This window comes from Phodopus roborovskii, unplaced genomic scaffold (assembly GCF_943737965.1).
Source record: "Phodopus roborovskii unplaced genomic scaffold, PHOROB, whole genome shotgun sequence".
Classification (NCBI taxonomy): Eukaryota; Metazoa; Chordata; class Mammalia; order Rodentia; family Cricetidae; genus Phodopus; species Phodopus roborovskii.
Genome location: NW_026126645.1, coordinates 4,880,377 through 4,898,473, shown reverse-complemented (window position 1 = coordinate 4,898,473; position 18,097 = coordinate 4,880,377). Strand labels below are relative to the sequence as shown.

Genomic DNA, 18,097 nt, shown 5'->3' with positions numbered 1-18,097 from the left:
GCTGTCTTTTTTTTCTTTTTTTCAGGGACTTCACTGAGGGTCAGGGCTCCATTGAACTGTGGGAAGGTCCTGGGATTCAAAGGGGACCAAGGTGACTCCTGCCTTCCAAGGGGCTCAGGGTGCAGGGGTGGTGCGTCTGGGAAGCAATCCACAGGGGACTGGGGGAAGCAGCAGCATACCCTATGCCGAACAGTGGACCCTAACTGCCCTGATGGGGTGAGGGCAGGGTGGGGAAGGTCACTGAGAGGCCACCCCGGGCTGGCAGGCAGTACATTCAGGAGGCCACTGAGTGTTTGGGGGAACATCAGATGGTGTGGCCCCCTTCACAGGGACATCTCTGTCTCTAGGCCCTCTTTCTTTCCTCAGGGTTAGCAGATTAGCTCCCGTTTCTCCCTCACCCGGGCATTATCAGGTTTCCAAACCAGCTCTGCCCCAACTCCCGTCCTTGCAGACTGAAGCGCAGCCTTCTAACCATCCTACTACACTGCCGCCAGATGCACGATTTAAACCCACACCTGGTCAGCAGCAGCACGGACAGACATCAAATACATACATGCATTCCCTCTCTTCTCTGCTTGCCACTGCCACATCTACTGGGGGCAGTGTCCCTCCCCCCCCCAGGACTAAGCATCAAGAGGGCTCAGGAGCCAGGTCTCATGCTTTTCAGTTTCATCCACAAACAAGACTGGCACTATGTCGAGCACATGGTAAGTGCTCAGTAAACACACATTTTAGGGATGAATAAATCTCTCGTCTTCTATAGACAGTGACCTACTTGAGGGGAGGAATGGATCTGTGTCATTTATCATATACACAATGCCTTCTATGCACTGAAAATTGTGCCTGGCATCCAGTAGGAGCTCAAAAGATGCTTGGAGACAGCATCCATGAGAGATAACTGAACAAGAGGTATCTTATCCCCTTCTTAGACTATGGCTTCTAGAAACAAGGATGTGCCCCGAGGCTGTGGTTGCCTGTGGGGCTTGGCAGCTAACTGGCTATTGGATGCCACCTCCCTGAAGAAACCTGGCCTTTCCTCTGAAAGACAGAAAAGCTCACCTTTGTTCAGGTTCTGGAAACAGCTGCGACAAAGAGATGCCACAGAGGGCGGCATAAGCAAAGCGGTTGGCCTCGGTCAGCTCTCGGCCCAGGGGCTGAGACCCTGCTTCTGCAGCTGGCTCTGTTGCCAGAGGCTGCCTGGGGTGTGGCCTGTTCCATGTGGCCATTCCCAGCCCTGCAAGAGAGAATCCCAGTGAGAAGCTTCCAGGGGACGGTAGAGGGTACTAGAAGGGACGCGAAAGTCATTCATCATAAGCCATGATGGTGCTTGCCTGTCATCCCAGCACCAGGGAGGCCGAGCCAGAATGGCCAGGAGTTCCCAGTCAGCTTTGGCTACACAGTGAGACCACAGAACAACAATCATAAAAGAAGAGACAAACACACTGGTGTCACTAACACAATGCCTTTCTGTTTGATACCTTCATTTGTTTTGTTTTGAGATGGGTCTCATGCAGCCCAGGCTGGCCTCAAACTTGCTGTATAGCTTGCTGGGAGTTGGTGGCTCACGCCTTTAATTCCAGCAGAGGCAGGTGGATCTCTGTGAGTTTGAGGCCAGCCTGGTCTACAGAGCGAGTTCCAGGACAGGCTCCAAAGCAATACAGAGAAACCCTGTCTCAAAAAACCAAAAAAAAAAAAAAAAAAAAAAAAAACCAACAAAAAACAAAAACAAAAACAAAAACAAAAACAAAAAACAAAAAAACCCAAAACAAAACAAAAAACAAAAACAAAACAAATCCCAACTTGCTACATAGCTGAAGATGAACTTGAGCTCACGTTCTTTCCACCTGTACATCCCATGTGAGATGACAAGCTAGGTCATTATGATCTGCTCTATTTACATACAGGCCAGGGAGGGGTGGGGTGCACACCTTTCATTCCGGCATTCGGGAGACCAAGACAGGCTGATCTTTGTGAGTTTGAGGCCAGCCTCCACAGTACAAGAAAGGCACAGAGACAGTAAGGTGTCTGGAGTTAACTGGCCAACCAGCCTAACTCTGAGCTGCTGAGGTCCAGGCTCAGTGAGAGAGAGATTGTCTTAAAAGAATAAGGTAGAGAGGGATTGAGGAAAACACCTGAGGTTGACCTCTGATCTTCACATGTAAGCATTTGCGTGTGCACACACAGGAATACACACACACACACACACACACACACACACACACGTGTATATATATCCCCTTGTCATTGTCATTACCCCTCAACAGTGCAGAGTAACAATTATACACACATGCCACTTAGAGATGACTCAAAGTTCACTTTGGATGTGTGCAGCTCCTGCATGAATACTGTGCCACTTTAGACAAAGGGACTTGCACATTGCCACATTCCAGGTGTCTGTGAGTGGTTCTACAACCCAAGCCCACATGGACACCAAGGGGTGACCATAGTCCCAAACTGGAAGCAGCCCAAATGACCACTCATGGTACAGGGTATAGATTGAGTCACATGACCATAAAAATGCTACATAGCAATGAAAACGAATGAATGCTAGAGGGAACCATCATAACAGAGACACACCCCAGACAAGACACAGTCAGCAGAGAGCCACACACCGCATGAGGCTGGGTCCTGAGCATGGGTAAGAAACAGCAAACAGTAGTGGAAGACAGAACGGAAACAGTATCTCCAGAGGATAAGTTGAAGCTTCTGGGTGATGGAAATGTTCCCTATTCTTGGCCTGTGTGGTTGTTACATGTGTGTAAATATGATCAACAATCAAGAGGTGTGTATTTTAGATCCATGTGCATGGCGTGTACTTCACATGGATAAGTGAAGGAAGGGATGTAGCGAGGGAAGTTCTCCCTCATTCCCTGAGGAGAAGGCAGGCATAGAAGTGTAGGGAGGAGAAAGGGGCTAAGCCAAGCCCAGCCAGGCATCCAAACAAGGAGCAGGAGGAAAGATCCAGGGAAGGATGAACCCCAGACATCCAAGCTTCCGAGCTAAGAACACCAGTTCAGACGCTCATCGACCTCCAACTCCCTCCACCTGATAGAGAGGAAACGCTGGCAGCTGAGCCTCACCATACTTAGATGTTCTTCAATGACAAATGACTATGTGGCTGATGTCCAGAGAAGCCATTCCTCAGTCACCAACAGAGCCCATGTGTGACCGGAGCTGGGCCCAGGGCTCATACTACCTATTACTTGTTAAGGAAACAAATGCCACTGGGTGTGGTGGCACATGCCTCTAATCACAGCACTTGGGAGGCAGAGGTAAGCAGTTCTCTGAGCTCCAGGCCAGCCTGATGTAGGCTAGCCAGGGCTATATAGTGAGACTCTGACTCAAAAAAAAAAAAAATGCCTAGGAAACTTAGCAAAGGGATTAATGTTTCCCTGGCGTCTAGAACACAGCATGGGTATAATAAACAACAGAAGCTAATACTGGGCTGGAAATATAGCTGCGTGTTTGCCCTGGATCCATCCCCAGTACTGCGGACACCAGGTGTGGGATACACACCTGTAATCATAGCACTTGGAAGGTAGAGACAGGAGGATCCCAAGTTTAAGGTCACCCCAGGATCTATGCAGCTGGAGGGCATCCTGGGATATACAGACCTAATCTTGAAGACTAAGCTATCTGCCCCTAGGCGCTGGGGCTGGGATCCTAACTCCAGGTGGTAAGAAGGGACATAATGTACAGTTTGTCACATTTTTAAATGGTGACTCGGTTTGTAAAGCACTTTCTAATCATTTAATTCTTACAAGTACCATGTAAGTAGGAGGAAATGCAGCAGTAGGGATTCCCTCCTACAGCTGAGGGGTAGACTCAGGGGGGCCACACCCCTTCCCCAATGTTACAAAGCAAATGAGTGATGAGACCGGGACTCAGACTTTTGATTATAAGCCTCTAATTCTCTCCTCTACCCCAGCATGCAAATCTTCCTTGTCTTAGATGGAGAAACCGAGGCCCAGAGAGGTTAAGACCTTTACCGAAGTTGCCCAGGAAGACTGGCCTCCAGGGGTTGCTCTAGGAATCTAGGTTGGAGACTGCAAGTGGGTTGGCCCGGCCCTGAGGCCCAGCTGCTAACGTGGTGGTGGGGTAAGGGGTCTTCAAGCATGACTGGAGGGCCACACTGCCAGCAGCTCCAGAAATTTCTGCTGGGTGCCATATGCAGGCAGTGGTAATTGCAGCCCAAGATGGTATTGTACTGTGCTGGTGTCTGGGGAGCCCCAGTTAGAACACTGTTGAAGAAAAAGCAGCCTGTGACCAGACAAGCATGTGCCAACTCGCTCCTAACCCCGGAGGAGGAGGGGTATGCCAGGCACAGTGAAAGCTCTGCTCAGGCCAAACTCACAGGCTCATTCTCTACAGTGCCGTGCTGCTGACCCCTCCAAAGCATTCTATTCTCTACATGGTGGCCTAGGGGCCTTTGTGTCATGCACACTGATCTTGTCACTCTCCTGTTCAGAGGCTTCCCAGTGATGGTCCACATACAGATCCTCATGGTGTGGTGACCCCCAACCATAAAGTTATTTTGTTGCTACTTCATAACTGGTTTTACTATTGCCATGAACGGTAATGCAACTCTGATATGTAACACCAGACAAGTTGAGAACCATTGGCTTGCACGCTCCATCCTTATGCTGTAGAACCCTATCTTGTGGCCTGGTGACTGTCTTGCTCCTCACTCCCTAGCCACCCTGGCTGCCTTTCTGCTCTCACATCTGCTAGCTTTCTCCTCCTCTCCTTGCATCTGCACCTGCCTATGCCTGAACACCCCTCCTCCCCCATCACATCTGGCCTCAGCCTGAATGTTACCTCCTCTGGGAAGCCTTCACTAACCACCTAAAAGTGTCTTTGCCCCTCTCTTCCAGCACCCTGCTCTATCTCAGTGATGCTTATTAATAACTAAAAGAGTGTGTTATCCCCGATTGGGCTGTCTGTGCACACACACACAGACTGTAAACCTCGGGACAGATGGCGTCCTTGCTATTCCTGCTGGGAATAGCTTTCTCTGGGCTTACTGCTGGCATCAAACACACTTTCTGGAGAATGAAGAGGCTTCCCTACTGCTGGGAAACATCATAACATACTGACACACAGGGACAAAATAGTCAAGTAACTTGGTCAAAGTCACAGAGGTGAGAAGGGGAGCTGGACTGGAGGGATGGCCATGGTTAAGGCTCCTTGCTGTTCTTGCCGAGGACCTAGATTCAGTCCCCAGTGCAGACATGACAGCTCACAACTACCTGTAACTCTTCAGGATATCTGGTGCCTTCTGGCCACACATGGTACATATACATGCATTCAGGGAGACACATATACACATAAAGTGAAAATTCTTAAATCTAAAAAAAAAAAAAAAAAAAAAAAAAAGGGACCAAGATTTACACTCAGGTCTGATGCACTAAAGAAGCTGAGTGTTTGGTGACACACGTCTTTAATCTCAGCACTTAGGAGACAGAGGCAGGCAGATCTCTTTGAGTTCGAAGCCAGCCTGGTCTACAGAGTGAGTTCCAGGACAGCCAGGGCTACTTAGTGAGACCCTGTCTCAAAAGGGGGGGGTGAGGGGTAGATAAGCACTGTACTAGTAAGAAGAGAGATTGAGGGTTGCCAAAACAAAGCCCGAGTTAGGAAAGGCAAGGACTAGGATGAGACCCGAAGAACAAACAAGGGCAAATCAGATGGGGCGGGGGAGGGCAGAAGGGCAGGTCCTGTGCAGAGGGGACAGCATGTGACAGACTTCAAGGCAGAAGACAGACAGGATTTTGAAGAATCAAAGAGATTCTCCAGGGAAACCAGAGCTCTGCCAATGGCTGGACATGGAGGATGGTCCAACCGATGAGACACTGGGGGTGAATGTTGTCATGGTGACCATGCAGGGCCCAATGGTCCAGGGAAGGTTTTTCTCATATTCAAAGCCAGCAGCCTCACAGAGAGAGGGGAGGGAATGCAGGACCTTCCAGTATTAATTCTGTAACTTCCTTTACAGTCAACATCATTTTGAAACAGAAGTCAAAAGAATTCCACTAGGAGCACACAGAGAAACATAAAAGTCTATGCTTAGGGTCCAAGTCAGTTGTTATAGGTGTCCATCCCTAATACAAACTAACCAGCTTTTGGTTTAAGAAGCATGTACCAGCATTTATCAGGTGCCAGACAGCAGGCTATCTGGTGGAGAATAGGGGTGACTATGCCAAGACAGACAATGGCCCCCCTCATGGGGATTCTAGGCTAGAGGGAGAGTGAAAGACAGACAGACAGATGCACACACACTTTAAGGCAATGCCGAGGATCTGCAGCAAAGAAGACCTCAAGTGTCCTTACCTAATTCTGGAGAACCAACGTGGGCGTCCCTTTCTCTAAGTTCCAGGAGAGACTGTGGCTTCAGAGGGTTCTTCAAGGAAATATGCAAATTGCCCTAGAGACCAAACCAGAAAAACCAGCCATGGGTCCAGAGGGTGTGGAACCTGGAACTGATGGGAGAAGTTGCAGTTAGCCTGGGCTATGCCCCTTGACTCACTCAGGTGCCTGTCCCAGCAGAGCAGCAGGCAGTTCCCACTAAGTGGTCCCTCAGAGGGCCAGGTGTAGTTCAGACTATCTCACAGATGTCCTTGACCTCGGGCTGTGACTACACCTGGTTCCTGGGTTAGCCTGGTCACCACAGGCCGGAGTTACCTCTCTGTATTGCAGCTCGCTGGGTCCATGAATTGTCCAGTAGAGCAGCTGTTCAGAAGGTATCTATTCGTGAACTAGTTAATGAGCTGAGTTTATATGGAAAACTTCGAACACCCCAACTGGACATCAGATGGAAAAGGGAGATGGGATTATGTATGAGATCACTCAGGGATGGTTCCGACCCAAGGCATCCTCACACAGCAAACAATTTGAATTCCATTTTCTGTCCATTTGTTTGCAGAATTGTCTCCCATGTGTGAGGATTTGCAACCCTCCCCTTCCCCTACACACACACACACACACACACACACACACACACACACACACACACACACACACACAATAAGACAGAGTCCACTAAGTTGCTTAGGCTGTCCTCAAACTTGAGATCTTTTTATAAGATAAACTTACTATGTAAGCCTGACTGGCCTGGAATTCACTATGTAGATCAGTCTCCAAAGTTCTGGGGCCTTCTACTGCAAAGAGGCTGCACTTCTACCCATGGCCTCTCCTGGGCTCTCTTCATGGTGTCGAAACTTCTACTTCTCTCCATGACCCCTTCAACCTCAGGCCTTCAGCTGCTACTCTGGCTTCACCTGCACCAATGGCCACTCCTGCTCTCTCCCAATGCCAAGCCCCAGTCGTGCCCCATGCCTTCGAGACCAGTACCACCTGGGAGACTTTTACACATGACCATGTTCAGCTGCCAGCCCAAGGTACAACCTTGGCCACTGCTGAACCACAGCTTCTGTGTGCTGACTCCCAGGAAACACTTCCCAGAAGACTTCATCTCGGTGATGCTGGTCTCTTCTTAACCACTCCTGGTTTCTCTGCTCCAGCTGACCCTGAATTAACTGTCCCAGTAAAGGTTCTGGTCTCTTGCTAATCACAGCTGACTCTTCAGCCCCAGCCAACCAACCACAAATTATTTCAAAATATGCAATGGCCCCAATCAAGTCTTTAAGGGACCCTCAAACTTCTCTCTGGAACTTCAGAAGCCAGGTCTTCTTTGCCTACATTTCCCCCAATACTGTTATTTTCCAAGATCTCATAAAACAGTTCACCAAGGTTAGAGAATTTGATGGTTTTTCTAGTCCAAAGTTTCAAAGTCTTTCCATAATCCCCCCCCCCAAAAAAAAAAAAACATGGTCAGGTATGTCACAGCAATGTCCCACTCCTGGTACCAATTTCTGTCTTAGTGTTCCTATTATTGTGACCAAAAGGAACTTGGGGAGGAAAGGGTTAATTTCGCTGGCAATTCCATGTCATAGTTCATCATGGAATACTGGTAGGGTGTAAACTCAAGCAGGGGAGGAACCTGGGGGCAGGACTTGATGCTCACATGGCTTGCTCAGTCTGCTTTCTTCTGGAACCCAGAGCCACCAGCCCAGGAGTGTATGAACTCACAATGGGCTGGGCCCTCCCCCATCAATCACTAATTAAGAAAATGCTCTACAGGCTTGTCCACAGCCTAACCCCACCGAGGCATTTTCTCACAAATACTCCCTCCTTTCAGATAACTCCCACTTGAGTCAAGTTGACATAAAACTATACAGTACACACCCCCAGCAAGGAATATTACCTTTTGCCTCTTTAAAAGTTGAGTTTTAAATAGTCCATCAGTGAATAACTATCTCTAAAACAGGAGGAAATTTAAATAGACTCTAATCATGTGAAAAACATGCAGAGGGAAAAAAACATGACAAGGACATTTTGCAAAATCACTTTCTGAAAGGTGAACTGTCAGGGGTGTGTGTTTCTACTGTTTTCTGCCATAGACCTTGAACTTTCTAGAAGGTGCTCTGTGTGTGTGTGTGTGTGTGTGTGTGTGTGTGTGTGTGTGTGTGTACATGGAAAGGAAGCTACTGGAACATGTGACTGGGTGCCTGGCCATGACCCACACCAAGGGGATAGAGGATGAGTTCAGGATGATTTTAGTATTTTTCTTTTATGTTTGTGTTGTGTGAATTCTTAACAATGAGTTAATATCAATTTTAAGATCAGAAAAAAAAGACTCAAAATTTATAATATTGCTGCAGTTTATAGAATGCCCCTTACATGTCCAAGTGGAAAGGGCTTGGGGTGCAGTCTGTTGTAATGTCTGGGGGTGGGGTGTGCTGCCATCTTTAAGATGTGGAGCCCAGTGGAAGGAAGCCATGGCATTGGGGTCTATTGGCTCCGTCACTTGCTGTCTCTCTGTTTCTTGGCTACTGTGGGCTGAACAGATTTCTTCTACCCCACATTCCCACCATGATGCCCGGAGCTGCCTGCCACAGGTTCCAAGCAGCAGGATCAAGTGACCTTGCCAGAAACCTTTGGACTTTTGGGAAGAACAACCCTCATTAAATGTTCCCTCATTAAATGATGGAACCCGAAGACATGGGGGTGGAGCTGGCTCATGCTGGCCTGAACGTGCTGGCTGTGAGCCTCAGTTCTCTTCCCAGCTCTGTGTCTCCAGTGCTGCTGTTAGCCTGGAACTGACAGCCAGGACATTTACACCACAGGAATTGGCAAAGGCTACAAATGGTGATCATCCTCTAACCCCACTAGGGAGGTGGCTAATTAGCATATTACCAGATACATAATTTGAGCTATTTTCAAAACTGATTGATTGACTGATATGTGTGGGGAACGTGTCTGCATATGGGTATGTGACAGAAGTGTGGGTGCCTGAGAAGTTCAGAGGCATCGGACCCCTGAAGCTGGATTTGCAGATAGTTGTGAGCAACCTGATATGGGAGCCACACTTGGGTCCTACGAAGGAGCAGCAAGTGCTCTTAGCAGCGGGGCCATTTCCTCAGCCCTCTAGTTACGTTTTCCAAAATGTTTACAGAGTAAAAAGATCTGAAGGGAAATGTTCGTGACCCCTTTCTCTTGGCCAAGGGACTAGAGGCTACTGGGTTTTACTTTTCTAGCACATTCTGTCATGAGCTTATTGATTGTATTATAATGGAAAGAGATAGATCAATTAGAATCACACTCTGCTCCTGTGTGTGTGTGGGGGGAGGGGTGGGCACACTTTCCGCAATACATGTGTGGAAGTCAGAGGACAACTGGTGGATTCTGGTTCTCCCTTTCCGCTGGGTAGAACCCTCAGATCAAACTCAGGTCCTCAGGCTTGGCAGTAGAAACCTTTACCTGCTGATCCATCTTCCTGGACCAGAAAAAGATAAATTAAAAACAACAGTTCTGTTATTTTCTCCCTGGGTGGGAAGTGTTTTAGGTCAGAATGATGGCTCCATGTAGCCTAACCCACTCAGAGGGGCCAAGGTCACTGAAGTGTTCCATTGTTTGACCAACAGGTCCTGTTATCAAAACAGAAGGGTCAGTAAAACATACAGAGGCAATCCTCAGCCACCTACAGTGTAGGGGTGAAGCTCTGGGTTATGTCTGTTGGGCTGCCCCATCCCCTCCACCTAAGGAGTGTGGTGGCACCTGTGGGATGGGGAAGGGGACCACTGAGCAGTGTGCACTGGTTCAGGGAGCTTACAGCCCTTGCTGTGGGTCAAGATCGGGACCCAGCCCAAACCGAGATCCCCAGGTGCCTGTAAGTAGACTGATGCTAGGAAGCACTGGACTTCTGTGGTAAGAAAAATATACTGCTGGTTCCAGCATCTCTGTGCCCTGGGTTTCCCAGCAGCACCCGGGGCAGGAGATCATGATGGGAGGAGTAGCCACCGCCTCCTAGAGTCTCCTGGGGGATCACATCCAGGTACTGTAAAGACATCCAGGGACTCCAAGTGAGGTCTATATTTGATCTAGAAGAACATCGTCAGCCAGGAGAATAGCTTTTACAGCCCAAGGGTCACCTACCCCCCACAATGAGGCTGTGTGCCAAGACTCGTGACAGACAGCGATGGTTCTGGAAAGAGCTCATTCCAATCCTCAATGATTGTGACTTTTAGCCAACCAGGCACATTATCTACCACTAAGGAAAATGTTGGTCAAGTGGTTTCTTGTCACTGGTGGGACTGAGAGCCAGTCATTCCACAGATAGCAACCGTGTCCTGTGAGCTTTAATGCTGAGCACCAAGGGGGCATTTGCTGTCTGGCAACCTCCCCTCCCACCCAAAAAAAGGCAGTGTGATTTCTTATAGGAAAAAAAAAAAAAAAAATCCTACAGCTAGCATGGAAAAGGTCATCAAGCATGGTCAAAGCACACTTTAAATCATCTAAACACTGCATGGTCCAGGCCTTTGTATGACCCCATACAAGAATGAACTTCTATTTTTCCAGCTGCAGCTCTTTCTTGAACAGTCTGTGAAAGTCAAGGTCAGATATGATAGGAATGTGCGTGCACGTGTGTGTGTGTGTGTGTGTGTGTGCGCGCGCGCGCGCGCGCTCCTGTGTACAGGAGTAGGTGTCTCTTTCGTTGTCCTGGTCATGAGTGAATTTTTAGATGACTCTACAGTAGAACCAGATAATTTATAGAGAGATGGCTGCAGTGTCTAGAGTGGCCAGGAGACTAAAAAAACAGAGCCATGAAAAACATTTATCTCAAAAGTCCTCCTTAAACCTTTAAGAGTATAATTGAAAGCTGTCTGTCCGTCTGCCTGCCTGCCTGCCTAACACACACACACACACACACACACACACACACACACAATCATAAGATGCTTCTGGAAGCAAGAACTCTAGCTCCCTCTGCTCATCCCTCACCCCAACATAATAATCATTCTATACCTCTACTTCAAAGTCCAGCTGGAAACTAGAGATAAATGAAGTATGTTAGGTGATTGATCTCCATAGCAACACATCTGACACAAAAGAGCCCAGAGGGCCTGGGACCCTCTTACCACCTTACATTCCAGAAGCAGAAGATATTGCACCTGGAAGGAGAGGTACTATCCATCATCCTCCCTTCAGCGGCCTGGAGTGGAGCAGGAAGGAAGGACGTGTGCAGGACAGGCTCTGTGTCCACATTTGCCATAGCTCCCTTCTTCCCTGCTGGGGCCCTGGTACCCACCACCATCATTTCTCATCGGGATTGCAAGAGAGCCTCCTCACTAGTCTCCCATGTCATTCTGCCTTCGCTTATCACCATTCATCATATGTCATGAAGACAGTGCCATCCCAAAGAGGTCACACTGCACTCCTCTGCTCCCAACCCTTGTAGAAGCCCTTTCTCACTCAGCCGAGGCCTTTACAAAGGTGACAATCTGGTCCCACGGCCCTACTACCCTCCCCACCCCTTCTCTCCTCCTTCTTTTTGCTGTTGTCACACCATCCTGCTGGTCCTAAGTCTCCCAGACACTGTGGGACTTGCTCTGTTTGTCCCTTAGCTGAAATGCTCTTCCCCCTAGATGATCACAGGGTCAACTAACCCTGTCACCAAAGCCACTCAGCCTCCAATCCCAACGTACTCAGTTCCCTTAGTCTGGGTCCCCATGTCCAAGTGGGGTCTTTTGTACATAGCAATCATGCTAACAAAATCTGCGAAGGTTCCTGGGGGCAACTGTCATGCCCCTTGCTGCTTCACAGCATCCTTATGAGGAAGCTACCACCCCTGTCCCCACGAGACACGATGAAGCCAATGTTCATCATGGAGGTCACATCACTGGCATGGGGCAGTATCACCATGTGCCCTGGGTGGATGTGACTCCAGATTCCTGATTCTGGCTGGGGATGTAGCTCAGTGACAGAGTGTTTGTCTAGCACACACTAGGGCTCCCAGCACTGAAAAATACAAAACAAACAAATAGCCCATAGTACTTTTTCCCCTGCCATTTGACTGTGGACTCGGCTGCCATGCGCCTTCTTGGATTTGCAGAGCTAATGTGGGGCCACTGGCTCTGGAGCCACAGACTGAGTCTTACCTCTTCCGTGTGCCTGCCTCCCTGGCCAGGAGAGTCAGGGAGACAGGGACTAAAGTCCAGGACATTAGTCTGTTCCTGTCACTCCACTCTAGTCCCCTATGTCCCCTTGATAGTTCTAGGTTCACTCCATCCTCATCACCCCAGACCTGCGTAGCTCTTCTGTCTTGATTTGTTTATTCAAGACTAGTGGTTCTCTCAGTCTGTGGCTTGAGACCCCCTTGGGGATCGCATATCAGATATTTGCTTTACAATTCATAACAGTAGCAAAATTCTAATCATGAAGTAGCAGCGAAATAATTTTATGGTTGGGGTCAGCACAACATGAGGAACTGTATCAGAGGGCCACAGGGTTAGGAAAGTTGAGATCTGTTGCAAGGTGATGTCCCTCCAACTATAAAGTGACGCTTGGGCTATGTTCCTTGATAGCATCTGGCAGAGACAGTGCTGAATGAATGAATGCCTCTCTCCACAGCTGAGAAATGACTTCAGTATTCATTGCAAAGGGGAATGAAGCGCTATAGCCAACAAGGTCCCCAGTTCTCTCAAAAGATTCTTTTTGTCAGTGGCTTTCATTACTGAACACCTAGCAAGCAGCCATAGACCAGATCCTAGAAGTCACGAATTGGCTGGCACACATGCACTGGCATTGGGAGTTCAGGTCCACATGGGCTCAGCCTCTGACACACGTATCCCATGACTTGTGTGGCTGGGCTTTTGGAATACAGAACTGGGCTGGGCTAAACTCTGATGAGCAAGATGTTTATCAGGAAAAGAGGCAGGGAGGAGGTGAGGCAGGAAACTGTTGATGGTTACTCTGAGGTGCCCTGGAGGGTAGAGCAGGCACAGGTCAAAGACCTTGGAGTCCATGACATGAATTCTGTTCTTTAAGAAAACAAGGAGCTGGGCAGGTTTTAGGCCGAAATACCAAGGCATGGGTCCAGCTGCCAGTGGGGAGGTCAAATGGAAGAATTCTGCCCGCTGCACCAGGTTCAAGGAAGCCAGGCTCCCACTCGTCTGTACCCACAATCTTTGTTGTATAGCAGTATCTCAGAGACTGGGGGTCTCAGCTGAGAGAGTGCTTGCCTAGCCTGCCTGAAGCCCCAAGTTCTAAAAAGCTAAGAAGCACCGCAAAGCCAGGTGTGATGACACACATGTTTTATCGTGGCACCCAAAAGATGGAGGCAGGAGGATCAGAAGAACTAGGTGGTTGTCTTCGGCCACATAGTGAGTTCAAGGCCAGCTTGGGCTACATGAGACTTTGCCTCCAAGAAAGCAAAAAGTACTGAGGGTACATAAGGTGACTATTAAGTGGCTAATGGCTATCTTCAGGTCCCACATCTGCCAGCCGAGGCTCTGGTCTAGCCTTTCCAGTCTCATGGAATCAGGTACAGCTGAGCCATAGCAACCTAAACCATTCAACTGTGCCCTCCCAGCCACACGCTGAAGCCTGGGCCTATAAGGGTTCCAAGGGTGACAGACTGTTGCCTTGCTCTTGGCTCCTTCAGTCCTCTGTCAAGCTTGCAGGCAGATTATTTTGCAAATGAAGCCACCGTGTTCCCATGCTGGGAGGCACTCAGGAAGCGGAGGAATACAACCCCACTGTGTGACCCTGTGTGAGTCTGTTGGAGTGCACACACTGGAAATGCAGAGTGAGAGGTGTGAGTCATGTTTCCAGCCCTGGAAGGAGCCTCAGCCTCCTTACCTGGAACTCAGCCACCCCCGGCTCTACTTCTAAGATTTTTCCACTGCGAGCAAGAACAGGTTATCAAGTTGCTAGACCTCTTTGCTTGTTTAAGGTGTTGGATCCACAGCACCCAAAGCAAAGCAAATATTTTTAATTGGCCCCCTCCTTTTTTTTTTTTTTTTTTTTTTTTTTTTTTTTTTTTTTAAAGACAGGGTCTCTACATAGTCCTGACTGCTTTCTGGAATGCACTATATAGACCAGGCCAGTCTCAAACTCACAGAGACCTACCTTCCTTTGACTCCCAAGTGCCAGGATTAAAGGCATGCTCTGTCACACTCCACTTTAATTTACTTTTGATGTGGCAAAGCCCCTCTGTCCTGTCCTTTTGCACTCATGAAGCATTCTGACAGTATCTTTGGCACCAGGAGGAGTTACGATCCCTTTGTATTATAAGGAAATGGAGGGCCAAGGAGACACCCAAGGTGATATGGAGAAGAAGTGGCATTACCAATCTTCACCAGGCTCCTAGGTTCATTGAGGACACCTGATAGGTCCAGGACACTCACTAACCCATTCCCCAGAACTTTGGGAAGAGGGAAACTGAGGCTGGAAGCATCATCTTCAATGAGGTTTAGAATTTCAGAGGGTTTGGTACTATTCTAACTATGAGGAAGGGGCCCTGGGTTCCCGCCTTCTCCACCTACTGGGTGGTTGGGAAGATGTAGGTGGTCTTATTGTCTGCCCAGTCTCCGGCTGATTCACCCTCTGGAGGGTGGGTCCTGGAGAGGAACAGCTGTTCCCTGCTGTGTCTTCAGAGCCTAAGCAGTGTACACACCAATAGGTACACAGTGAGTGAATGGAGGCCTGGGAATTCTCACGGGCTTGGTGTTCCCTCCTACTTCAAGGCAGCAGTGGCCTCTGGATCAAACCTGCAGATTTAGCCAGGTTCTGCTTCTACTCTGGGTCACGCCTGGGGAAGACAAGGACACCAAGGAGGCCAACTTTGAATCTAACACTGAGTTAAACTCTGGAGTCAGCTCATCCTCTTTGGTCTGATTGCCTGGTCCTAGCCAAAATCACCCCGCGGTCGGTCCCCAGCCTCAGTTTTCTCTGCTGTAAAATCAGCTCCCACGTCAGTAGCAGGAAATGTCCCCTGTTCTGTAAATACCGGCCTGACAAGAAGCCACGCCCCGGTCACAGTAGGAAGGGGCCGGACCTTTCCGGGACCCAGGGCCTTCCCAGGCCTCTGGGAATTGAGTCTGGACACCGGGAGGGCAGGAGCGAACTCCTGGGGCCCCCAGTATGCAGGGAGGGGGGGCGTCCAGTGACCCTGAGTGACCTTGGGCAAGACCCTTTCTAACCTTCCATCCCTGCCCCGTATCTTCCAGGGGAGTGGTTTGGTGGCCCGGGGTGCTGGCCGGGTGCTCCTCAGGCATCAGTTTCCCTCCTGCCGCCCAGCTAGAGTCCTAGGAGCACTTCCGGGTCCGAAAGCGCCGCGGCCGCGGTCTGGGGGCGCTCGAGGCTCCCGGCGGGCTTACCTGGAGGTGGCAGAGACCTACGGGACGACGACCCGGATCCTGGCCGCCCGGCTGCTCAAGCCGCGGCTCTCCTCGCCGGTCCTCGCCCAGACCCAGCCGCCCCACACCGGCCTAGGCCGGTCCCGCCTGCGCAGCCCCAGAGTCCCGACCTTCCGGGCTGGGCCGGGCGCACCGCCACCTAAGCCACCAAAACCGCCACCCGGGTGCTGGCCTCGGGGAGGGACACGCAGATCAGCGCCCCAGGAAGCGAGAACGAGGGGCACAGGAGGACTCTGCAGAAAGTGCTCGCCAGGGGTAGGAGAGGGTTATGTGCAGACACTTGGAGGGGAAGTTTCCAAATTGTGCCTCCACACACTGAAAGAGACGGTCCCAGAAGCAGCCTCCCTCCAGCACACTGCTCTGTAAAGTTTGCAACATTCACTCTTCCTGATTCTTTCACTTTCTCTAGGGTTGCCAGTCTTCGCATCCCAGGCTCTTACACCCCACAGGCCTCAGCTTCCCTAACCACCCACTCAGCTTTAGCTACTTTAACAAGTATTTGCTGAGAACCTGCTATGTGCCAGGTCCTGTTCCAAGGCCACGGATTGGTACACCAGTTATTTAAGCCAGTAATATTTTAATCGTGGCATTTGCTACTGTGAAATTGATTGCTTTCCTGTTTGCCAGTTTACAATCTGTCTATCCCACCCTAGAACTTAAAGGGCCCAGAAATGGAGGTCTCCCATGCCTCACTCACTGCTCTGTGCCCAGCCTCAGGGACAGTAGGTGTCCCAGCACTTGGGAGATGGCTTTTGTTGCCCTGGTAACCTGTGAATTTTCATCACACCTAGTCTACAGGCCAGGAAGTAGGCAGCCATCCTGGTCAGGGCTGGAATATGAATCACCAAGGCCTAAGCAATGACCTCTAAGGCCGTTGCTCTTTCTCCTGGAGAAGGTAGGTCGGAGCTGGCAGTGGGAAAAATACACAGGCTGGCTGGTCAGACAGGCTACATTCCAGCCCGGAGCCTGTGACTCAGGACCCTACTGGAATGATATGGGCCTCCATCACTTATCTTCCTATCAGCCAATCAGGACCAAAAACTGCTAGAGGGTTATTGTAAGTCAAAAGGATCACTATGGAGGGCTAAAGGGTTCTAGCTAAGGTTCTGGCATCACTAAGGGCAGGCAGTAGACACACAGAGGTGGCATATGCCACCTGCCACCCCCATGGCCCATAAAAACCGAAATTTAGAAAGATCCTATTGTTGTCTATGAGAACTACAGGACAGGAGTGGCCAGAGAGGGTTCCAGGATGAAGCACCCAGCTTTAGCTTGAGCAACTAAGAGGTTCTCAGCCCTTCAGGTGTGAGAAATACAGGGAAAATAGGAATTGCTATTCCTCCTCCATCATTTAGCATAAGCTGATTTAGCAAAAGTCTTGATAGAAATAAGTAAATAAGTGTAATTCTAAAAGTAAAAAACAGACAAACCAGGATCATTTGCTAGAGCAGAAAGGAATGAAGTCAATATGGAAAATAATTTTAGAAAATAAGTTACAATTAATAATAAAGTGATTCCCTAGTGGGTTTCGGGACAGTAAAGACATCAATGTGAGAACTGATCAATGGAACCTCTGCTTTAGTCAATAGCCACATACCAATATTGGTTTTTTAAAATCCTGATAAATGTATCAGTGTTAAGATCGGAAATCAGGGTGAAAGGCACGTGGAATTTTGCTAGGAACTCTGCACTGTCTCTGCAACTTTCCTGTCAATCAAAAACCCTTCTAACACACAGAGACTGAGTCTTCAGAGTGGGTAGCAGGGGCTCTGTGCTCACCGCTCCCTGCTTTGCCTTTGTTTAAGTAGATCATCAGGGCCTGAGGGTGACAGGCCGAAAGCATCGGCACTTGTGGGGAATTGCGGAGGATGAGGCAGGAGGATCACAGGCCCAAGGCCTTTCTGGGATTTAGAGTGGGTTAAAAGTCTCCAAAAGAAAGAAGTGAGGCAGGGGGTTGGGGCTAAAACTCAGTGGCAGAGCACTGGCCGGGCAAGTTCTGTCCCCCAGAATCCAGAAAAAAGGATGGTTGACTCCCGCCAGGTGGACCTTCCAGAGTCTGAGGGCATCGAACCACCTTCTCCACAGAGAACTGAAGGGGATGGTGTTCTCCATGTGTGAGCTGAGGCCATTTAATATGTGTTCATGTGCTGCTTAAAAATGTGCTGTATATCATCAGGATATGACTTGCAGACATTAAAAAAAATGTGTCAGGCAGGTTAGGAGCATCTCATGTTTCTTCAGGACTAAATGAATGCCAAGCTTCGGGATAAGCTTTTCTCTTGTATTATGTTTTTAATTAAAACAATGAGGAAATGGGAATTAGGAAAAAAATGTGTGTGTGT

At 49.2% G+C, this 18,097-nt stretch overlaps 1 protein-coding gene across 1 annotated transcript in view; it reads right to left on the bottom strand.

Annotated features, from left to right (window-relative positions):
* Positions 1-16,026, bottom strand: part of Tmco4 (transmembrane and coiled-coil domains 4) — an 81,116-nt gene extending 65,090 nt beyond the window's left edge. The window contains exons 1-3 of the mRNA XM_051173472.1: positions 15,717-16,026; positions 6,328-6,476; positions 1,060-1,234 (exon numbers count right to left, since the gene is read on the bottom strand). Coding sequence (XP_051029429.1) covers positions 1,060-1,226 — 167 coding nt within the window. The 5' untranslated portion in view covers positions 1,227-1,234; positions 6,328-6,476; positions 15,717-16,026. The remainder of the gene's footprint in view (positions 1-1,059; positions 1,235-6,327; positions 6,477-15,716) is intronic.
* Between the last annotated feature and the right edge of the window lie 2,071 nt (positions 16,027-18,097).